The sequence below is a fragment of the Eurypyga helias genome, unplaced genomic scaffold (genome assembly GCF_000690775.1).
Source record: "Eurypyga helias isolate BGI_N326 unplaced genomic scaffold, ASM69077v1 scaffold20470, whole genome shotgun sequence".
In the NCBI taxonomy this organism is placed as follows: domain Eukaryota; kingdom Metazoa; phylum Chordata; class Aves; order Eurypygiformes; family Eurypygidae; genus Eurypyga; species Eurypyga helias.
The window spans coordinates 1-9,921 of NW_010224074.1; the positions used below are offsets into that span (position 1 = coordinate 1).

The window sequence follows — 9,921 nt, forward strand, 5'->3', positions numbered from 1 at the left end:
CCCTGTCGGTTTTCCCTTCCCAGCGTCGCTGTGGGAGCGGCCGTGCCGCCGGCAGCATGAGGAGCAGCTGGGCCGCTCCGACCAGGTGAGGCCTCTGAGCGCAGCCCGTGGCGAGCTCCATGTGCCCTGCTTGCTGTCAGGCTGCCGTCGCCCGCGCCGGGAGGAGGGTGTCCCGGAAAGCTTTGCTAGGTCTCGCTACAGCCGGGGCAGCTGCAACGCTGCCGGTGTGTGATGGCGTAGGAACCCAGCGCTGAGGACAGGCGCTGGGTGTTGGAACTAAGGCCCCGTTGATCTGTAGTCAGTGTCTTTAACGGCAGTTCCTTAAGTCTCGGTAACTCAAAGGTGGAGCAAAACCCTTGGCAGCACTAATGTCCTCTACATAGCTGGGAAAGATTTCAGAGAAGGCACTGGGCTGTGTCTGGTACCAGTATTTTTTGTCTTCCCAAATCTCATCTTTGTCTGCAAAAATGAAAATTTCTCTCTTCACTCATGTCTTGTAAGGACTTGGCGCTGGGTGTCTTCTGAAGCTTGAGGAGCCTTTCAGGGCTTGGGAGATATTTGGGAATTTCTCTGTTAAAAGTATGTGAGCAGACAGGAGCTCCCTCTGGCCATTTGCTTTGAAATCGTTTTCAAACATCTCTTGTGACTTTGATAGAACTGCCTTACTACCAGCTTCTGTAGGTACTACTTTCTAAGTAAAGCATGTAAGTGCTACCTTATTGATGGCTCTGACTGACTTCTTACATTGTCATTAATCTAAATTAAGATTAGTAATACATCATTGTTAAGATGTAAAAGGCTGTGTAGCTGAAGTCTTAGATTGCTAGACACCTTAGCGAAATGGAAACAAGAAAGTTAAGGAACTTAAGTGATGCACTAAGTGATGCCTCTTTGGCCAGTTTTTGTCAGGTGTCTGAACTCTATGTCCCAGCACTCTTTGTAGCGAGACCGCGAGAGCCGGGAACACAGCTGCAGTATCAGAAGCGGAGAAAAGACCTTGAAACTGGTACAGACATTCCTCAGTGCCAGCTAAGACCTTATCAGTGCTGCTCCAGATGTAAAAGGCTGTGTAGCTGAAGTCTTAGATTGCTAGATACCTTAGCGAAATGGAAACAAGAAAGTTAAGGAACTTAAGTGATGCACTAAATACCTCTTCTGGTTTCAATGCATGTTTCGCCCAAAGGACAAAACCAACAAATACTACTTTCTTTTGAAGCTTACAGATGTCAATAACTCTCTAATTTCAGCCCATACAAATGGAGAACCCCTATAAAGAGCCTCCTAAAAAATGTATTTTATGTGGAGTAAATGTGGACTACAAGAACGTGCAGGTAAGCCTGAAAATTCCTGTCATTAAATGAAGATAACCGGTTTACTATTTCTAAATGTGTGTGTGTGAAGTCCACAAAGATTAAAAATATCCCCAAAATTCATTCACATGTGTTGGGGTTTAAAACCTAAGAGTAACAATGTGTGCAGATATGGGTCGAATAATGTAGCGGTGATAAGCTCTTCAGTGTACCAGTCCGATGTGCAGGTGTTACAACTTTGGTAAATAACAAATAGAGGCCTTAGTTCTAGTTCCAGTGTTACATAGCTTAAACGTTATGGCATATGAAGTACTGTCTAGCTCCAAGATACACGTTTTCTTGTCTCTGGGTAGAACTGAGTTTTGTAAAAACATTAAAAAAAAAAAAAAAAATCTAAGTAGTAAAATAAAGCATTTTAAAAAAATTGTTAAACTGACTTTGGTTTTCTTAAGTAGCTTCTTTCCCAGTTCATTTCTCCGTATACTGGCCGCATTTATGGCAGGCATATAACAGGTATGTGAATTATTATATTACATCACTTACTGGTTAATATTAATTATCTTGTGGGTCTAACTGTCTATCTCGGCTGTCTTTCCAAAAGCAATTACTGCCACCTCTACACATTTTATAACAGTATTCCTGTGACTTAACAGCCTTCATCAAAGAATGGAAATATCCCTTAATTATATGCATTTTGTATTTAGCAGTGAAGTATACGTGTATTTTTCTAGGAAGACTTAGACAAAGCTAGAGGGAATTATCAGTAATATCCCTTTCACCTTTAAACTAATGGTTTGGTTATTGTTGATTTGAGAGACTGAAAATGATTTGTCTCTTTAGGCTTGTGCAACAAGAAGCAGAGGGAAATTACAAAAGCCATAAAGAGAGCTCATGTATTTGGTAAGTATGATTATGCTTTTGAGTTTTGTTAAGTCAAGCCTACTCTCTATTAAGAAAACCTGCCTCTTATCTTTTTACAGGGTTTATGCCAGTTATGTTTAAGAACCCGTCGTTTCTCACAGACCCCAAGATATGTAATATCAAGTATCCAGAGTAAAGTACTGTAAAGAAACAAACAATAAAACTACTTTTCCCATCTATATATTATTGTTTACTGGAAATGTGGTTGGCTTGCATAATGCATCACTGAGTGAAGGGTGGATGCCAGTTGTTTTTCTGTGAAGTATCAGGTCTCTAAAACCTATTGTCTGAAGGAAGTATGAAAGATGAAAGTGCTAATAGCAGTTGGCAGCTGTATGGGCCACTTCCTCTGCTCACAGGTCTTGCTGAAGTTCAGGTGGCTGTCTTGCCGTGCTGGATTGGAAGGGGGTGTGTGTGGAATAAACAAGTACTGGATACCTAAGGATCAACTGCCACGATTTAAATACTTTATGTAGACAGCTAATTCTGTTAAGCATGTTACCTGTGTTCATTTGATGCTCCCTACCTCAGCTTGTGCTGAGGGGGGAAGGGTGGTACTGCTTCTCCAACAGCAGCTTGAAGCTGTAGTACTCTGAGGAGTATGTGACATGGTTGTGTGACCGCTAACATCCTCCTAGCAGATTCTTTATACCCTGAGAAAGAGAGAGGGAGAATACAGCTCTAACTCTGGGAGGCAAAATGTCACCTGGATTTGTCTCTATACCAAAGAGGATTCATGCACTGGAGGGGAAAAAAAAAACCCTCGGTGTATGTTTTTCAAAAATGCACTGTATTTTCATCCCTGCAGTGCTATAGATCGGTATGTCACTTGAATATGCTGGCAGTAGCTTTTGGTGCAAAGTTACTGTTAACAGATCAAGAAGTAGTACAGTGCGAGTATTCATTTGTGTCCCTATTTTTTTCAAACGCATCCTCATCTGTTTCAGTGGTCCTCAGCATAAGCTTCCTTTCCTGGTCAGTGTCCTCTTGGTCTCGAAGTAATTTTTGGTGAAGCTGCAGTGATCTGGATTTCTTGAATGACTTTGATCCTGCTGTGGTCCCTCTGAATTTACGCTTGGTTAGGTGTCTTGTTTCGGTTTCAGTGAAGTCTTTCTCCTCTACCATTAGAGTCAGTGTGTCCATGACATTAATGTTATGGTCAATGTTACAGCAGTTCTTGGATATCTGTTGGCCTTTGGAGGAAACAATACATGTCTGAAGTCCAGAATTGGGGAAAAGCGTTTGCAGTGCCTGACAAAGGAAAACATTCTCTTTTGGCTCTCCTGGGTAGTCTCTGTCTTCTCCTGGAAAAAAAAGAAAGAAGCTAGAGTTGTAGTCCTTCTTGCCTACTTTTACCACCACTGTTTTGGCTGCCTCAGGTTCAGAAGTGTTGTGTGCTTCTGCCAATTGAATCCAGTCTGGAAGTCTTCAAAAGACTGATATTACATTTATTTGACTTACCTGAACAGCTTTGTTGCCTTTTCCTCTTTATTTCTTCTTTTAATTGGCTCACCTCTACTAAGAGTTTCTCTACAGATCGTTCACTAACTTCTACTGTGGAGCATATTTTCTGCAAGGAAAAGAGCATTTGATGGAATGAAGAGTATTCACAGAAGCTGACTTCAACCTTGCTGCAAAATCCTTAAAGGTACTCAGGGTTTTAAGTTGGAAACAAAGTAATGAGCTTGAGGTGGATTTTAGCAAGAACTTAAACTTTGTGTTGAATGAGGTGCAAGATGTTTTATCTGTTCCCATATAAGCAAAGGAGATCTAACAAACTGCAGGGAGTACTCCTTCAAAATCTCTTCTCTCTTGAGAATCGATTAGTGGATTTCAGGATTTATCAGTGCATTCTTGATCAAATGGAAACTTAAGGCTTCAACTTTGAGAAGTCAGTGTACAGCTGCTAATAGTAAATGGAACTCCCTGATCTTTAAGTATGCCTTCCCAGGACACAGCTTTGTTTCTCATTTAGTGCAAGACGGTGTACCCTTTGCTTGACCTGGTTTTGTAGTTCTGCTGAAAATAACAATCAGCAAGTATTCCTACTTACCTTCAGTTCCTCCTGCAAGGTGGCATACATCTCGTTTATCTTATGAACCTCTTGTAAGGATCCATCTTCATAAAAGAATTCTGACCTGCAGACCGGGAATATAATTGTGTAACTGCAAGTTAATGATCTCAGTGCTTACTTGGTAGGAGTTAAAATTAATAAAGAAGCATTTTGAGCTTTAACACTGGGTGCCTGTGTTAAGACACAGTTGCTCTCGTGGCGAAGTACAGGACTGAATCGATTTCCAAGTACCATGGAAAAGTAAGTAATTGCAGGAAACACATGAACAAGTGAGCAGGGTGTGGCTGTAGCATTTCCAAAAGCACTTAACGTACTTCTATAGAAAGAAAACTATACTTAACCGAAAGCTACATCTGTCAGTAAATGGGGCATGTATTGTACCTGTGTTGTCTTACTGCTCTCACAAAACCAGAAGATATGCAGGAACCAGACACTGTTCTGTAGCCTTGCTGTTCTGCCATACCCAAGTTGGTAATTACCAAAGGAACTTTCTGGAAAAGACTTAAAAAGCAGAAGTATGAAAACATGATTTATTAACATCCAAAGGCCTCTCTTTGATAATTAAAGGTTCTTGACCAGTAAGCATCCCAGATGAAAGTTTATTTAGTTCTTGCTAAATGTGTTACATTACACATAGATGACTACTTAGGGCTAAAAGCAAACTGCATGAGCAACAAGACTGAGCAGTGCTTCTGGGTCGTTTTTCCTTCTTTCTGAGCATGAGTCGCAATAATGCAGTACTTGTTTGTTAAGCCTAGCCTATGGGCAGCATGTTTCTCAAGGTAACTGGAAATCACTACCAATTTAAATACTTCAGTCATAGGTGAAGATGAACACCATGCATAGTTGAAGTCATATATGCAAAACCAAACTGATCAAGAACAGCTTGTGTATGTAAAATGTGCTGACAGTGACAGCGGCAGTACAGATGGGTACTAAGGCAAATCCCTGAACAGATCTCCAGAGTAAGATTTCAACTGGGCTCTAGCAACATAAGGAATAATCTTGTTTATGTTACCCTTGGTATTTACACATTAAACAGTGTTAACAATTTGGTTGCAACAATAAAAAAAACCCCAAGCCCTGTTCTGAGTTACAGCACATGCTGTGCTCCTGCTTTATTAAAACCAGAGAACAGAACACTTACCCTTCTTGTGGCCGATGTAAGGCATGTTCCAGTCTGTAAGTAGAACAACTGTCTGTCATCACGTTAGAGGTTAATAAAAGGAACACAAGGCCCTGATTTGATAGATGTGACTGCAAGTTCTTATGAAGAAGTCTTTCCCGGAATGTCATGGTCTGGTCTGTGTTCCGTCTGAATTTGTACCATCCTATTACACTCTGCAGGCGGAAGAAAATTCGTTATTACTGTTGAATCACGCTGTCCTTCTGTGTTATACTGAAGCAAGTTAGAGGATTCAGTACAAAGTGACGCATCTGAACTGTTTGGTGATGTGTACATATTCAAGCAGTTGGTTAACTTGCAATCCTTAAAACATCTAAGCTTAATTCCAGTATGATGACTTCTTTCTTTCCTTTAAAACTATGTGAACTGGCCTGTTTTTCTGAGCTTCTGCTCAAGCTGAAACTCTGCAGACTTGGTTCTGCTATTTTGCTGTTTGTCTCTTGTCACCTTCTACTCTTCTCTTGTGAAACTTCCTTCTGTGGAGAAGACTGTAAATTTTTTTGGTCAAAAGATGCTTAATCACTTGAGTGAGCTGATGTCAGTTGATCTTAAGCTAGGTATCAGTAGAATTCTTTGGGATATTTGAATGGTTAACTTGAGAAATGAGTAAGAAAAAATAAAATTGTGACATAAATGTAGGCAAACTCTAGTCAAAGAACCTAAACTGTTCTTGGATGGGGGGAAACGATGATGCAGCTGCCTTGGCCAGCAGTGTGAGGGACTAAAAGATTTTTAAAAAGGGGGGTGGGGGTGGGGGGAAAGCTTGATACAAGAGGTATCCAGAATGGCCTCTAAAATCTGAGCGAGCTACTTGGTATGATTTAGGTTTGAAATATACCTTCTTACAGCCTGACAGGATTTTCTTCAGGGCAACTTCATTCAGTTCTCCTGCAGAATTATAAAAGCTAGAAGAAAATTGGGGCAATTAGAGGAAAATAAAAAAAAAAGCTACTGTAAAATATTTATTCCCTAGCAGTGTGGCAATCGTCTCACTTTAATAGCCTTTTTCCCCCCTGGTAAGCCTAAAGGTACGCTGACACAGCTGCTCTGCTAGGACAGCACAGTTCACTCCACTCCTGAACTGGCTATGGAGGAGGTCTTGTACAGCCCAGGCGCTGCTCTGGCATCAGTGCTACTGGGACACAAGATAAACGTAGCATCTGTGTTCTTCCAGCTACTAAACAGTAAGATGCCTTCAACTTGATCTGAAATGCTTTTCTAATGACATCTGGGCTTATTAACTTTCAGAAAGATTTGAGAAGGCAACTGGGTTGTGATTCTCTCCTTACAGCAGTGTTCCCATCTATGCTGGAACTCTGAAATACTCCTGCCATGGGGCTAACAAGTGTTTGGGTTTTCTGATCTCCTTAAAAGCCTCTGGCTAATGCTACCTTTTTATTTCTTTCTTTTTTGGAAGGTGGGGGGTTGGGATCAATGGTTTTAGAAGAGCAATGCTTTTTCCCCCCTGTATGTTAATGTTATTCTGTAGTTTATATAGTACCTTAGCTTACCAGAAGATGCAGTATGCCATCTCTACTACTGTATGCACAAACACCAAAAAGGACATGAAGAACCAGAATAGGAATCACGTAAGGCATTTTGCATCTGTAATTCCAAGGGGTTGATATAGCTGCTGCAGTTGCAGCCGGGTGATTTTCCCAGTAATTTAATACACATTTAACTATTGAAGTGTTCATTTTAGGCTTAATTTTACCTTTTTCGTATCTGTTTACCTAAGGTTCTTACCTGAACAACTGGTAGCATGGAATATGCTTCTGTATATCTGGAAAGAGAAGGTAATAATACTCTGGGTTTATAAGTTCAAGGTGTATATTCTTCTGTATGCTGTGATCAGATTTAAACTGGTAAAAATGCTAAGAAAGACTTAGTATATAGTATCTCTTAAAATTAAATACATTAACATATAATTAGATAAGGTTAAGAAAGGAAATATTATTTAAGAATATTCTAATTAACTTTTCAAATGTAAAGGGAACTAATATAAACTGTTTTTACATTTTTCTGTTTTGTCAAGTGAAAAACCAAATTGGGCACTTTATTTTCCCTCCCTTCTGTGGAGTACAGTAGTCATATATAATATGAGAGATTTCACTTGAGTTACTCTGCAGCAAGGCATGGATGCTGTTAGTAAGAAAGATGAGGCTGGAGAGCAGAAATCCATAGAGCAGATAATGAGAACTGGAAGACTGACTACCATGAAAAAAAAGTTAAATGATCTAATGGCATTCTAAATCCCTTCCTTTACCTAAATTCTCTACTACTTTCATCTTCACAAGTTAGCTAAAAAATAAACCCCCAGCTTTGGAGCAATTAACTCTGCCTGTGACAATGTCATGATGAGACTCTAAGTAACTTGGTCGATGCCACCACAAAACATTCCCCACATTTTTGGTCCAGCTGTGAGACTTGGTGGAGGAAAGCATGTCGCGGTTTAACCCTGGCTAGCAGTAAAGTACCGTGCATCTGCTTGCCCCCCTGTACCCACAGGGGAGGAGAATGGGAGGAAAAGACAAGGAAGCTCATGAAATTATATAAGAACAATTTAATAATTGAATATAAATGAATATTATAGTAATGCTGATAATATTAACAATACTACTACGAGTAAGTAATTAAAATAATAGAAATTATACAATTGCTCACCATCCACTGACTGATGTACAGCCAGGTCCCAAGTAGTGAGTGTCAGAGCTGGAGCCTGACAGCGATTGCAGCAAAGTTAAAGCGAGCCCCGTGAGCAACAGCACAACCAGGAAAGCCAACCAACTCACTAACAAACAAGCAAGCTAGCAAGCTAACAAACAAGCAAGCTAATAAGAGAGCAAGCAAAGGAGCTATGCCCCCCCTGCCCCCCCAGCTTATGTGCTGAGCATGATGTGCTATGGAATGAAATAGTCCTTTGGTCAGTTTGGGTCAGCTGTCTGAACTGTGTGTCCTCCCACACTGCTTGTAGTGAGAAAGCTGGGAACACTGGGGCAGTATCAGAACCCGAGAGAACCTTGAATTAGCGCAAGCACTCATTAGCACCCACCAAAAAACACCAGCGTTACCAATATTTTTCTCAGGGCAAGTCCAAAAACATAGTTTCTTATGAGCCCCTGTGAAGAAAATTAACTCTGTCCTGACTAAAACCAGCACAGTGTTACACCTTAATTGTAGCCTGCTGTAAAACTAGAAAATGGGGTGCAATTTATTTTCAGGAAGATTGGAAAGAAGGCACATACTGTATTACCTTGTTCTCTCTTTGTGTGACTGCGTTTTAAAGGAATGGAGTTAAACGTGTGTGCATGTATACATATGTTTTTGTTGAGGGCTAGTATAAAATGCACACCCACACTATAAAGAAAAACACATTTGGCATCTGCTCAATGAAATACGTAAATAGTTTGCAGCCTTCACACACAGTATTTTATAAGCTTTGAATTAGGTAATATGCTAACACATTACAGTTCACATCAGTGAAACAGGCCAAGTTTTTCCAGGGCAACTGTCATCCACATGACTTTGTGACATGGCCAAGACAAAGAAGGAGTCTACCTTTAACGTGGCAAGATATTTGGAGCTATTCAAGGAACTAAGAACTAGTATTTCTAGTATGTCTAGTATGTCTTCAAGGCCAGACTGGATGTGGCTTTGAGCAACCTGGTCTAATGGAAGGTGTCCCTGCCCATGGCAGGGGGGTTGGAACTAGATGATCTTTAAGGTCCCTTCCAACCCTAACCATTCTATGATTCTATGATATTTCTGTTAAATTATTGTCATTTTCTACACTAAAATTGCTTTTTTTTTTTTAGCATTTAAAATGTGTGGTGTTTTTTCAACATGGACGCATGTTCTAGCAGCTTTGATCTCGCTGTAAGGTGTTGGCTGCCCTCATTCAAAACTGTAGGCAGTCGCGTATTGGCCTGAAACCAAGCATGGTATTAAAAATGTGGACAGACTAACCGATTGTATAAACAACTTCGACATCATCCATTTGTGAGTCAGTAATGCTATTCTTGGCTTCACCTTTCACATCTCCAAGGAGAAAACCTTCCTTTATTGGGGCAGAGGAGAAGAAAAAGTTCACGTTAGCAGTAGCACTGAACAGGACTTTGTAATGTTAATAGTGTAAATGCTGAGTTCAGGTGAGGGAAAAAGCTGTCAAAATGAACTGTTGGTTTATTTAAGCTGAGCAGGTTCTCACTCATTTTTCAGTACGTGTCCGCGGTGGGGGGAAACAAACACTAACCGCTGGCACGTCCCCTCATCTGTTTAGCAGCCCCTTGGTGTTGCCATTCACGCGTGAGCAGTTCGTGGCGGTGCAGGCAGCACCCACCTCCACGGCTTAGGCCAGAGGGCAGGCCTGAGCAGCATCCCGGCGGGTCACTGGCAGACTGGGGATGCCGCTGCCACGCCAGCCGTCCGGT

The 9,921-nt window shown here is 41.0% G+C and overlaps 2 protein-coding genes across 2 annotated transcripts; one reads left to right on the top strand and one right to left on the bottom strand.

Moving 5' to 3' along the window:
* Positions 1-19: 19 nt before the first annotated feature.
* On the top strand, positions 20-2,367 carry MRPS18C (mitochondrial ribosomal protein S18C; the record flags this gene model as incomplete). The annotated part of the gene is made up of 5 exons (XM_010160380.1): positions 20-85; positions 1,248-1,331; positions 1,766-1,823; positions 2,151-2,210; positions 2,291-2,367. Coding segments are annotated over 5 exons (345 nt in total), but the record flags the coding sequence as incomplete, so codon positions are not given.
* Positions 2,368-3,107: 740 nt separating this feature from the next.
* FAM175A (family with sequence similarity 175, member A) lies at positions 3,108-9,542 on the bottom strand. Its single transcript, XM_010160390.1, has 8 exons — positions 9,458-9,542; positions 7,238-7,274; positions 6,330-6,396; positions 5,453-5,646; positions 4,687-4,806; positions 4,285-4,369; positions 3,693-3,801; positions 3,108-3,535 (listed from the first exon to the last, which is right to left on the bottom strand). The coding sequence occupies exons 1-8, from the start codon at positions 9,486-9,488 to the stop codon at positions 3,108-3,110; spliced, it is 1,071 nt and encodes a 356-aa protein (XP_010158692.1). The 5' UTR covers positions 9,489-9,542.
* Positions 9,543-9,921: the final 379 nt, after the last annotated feature.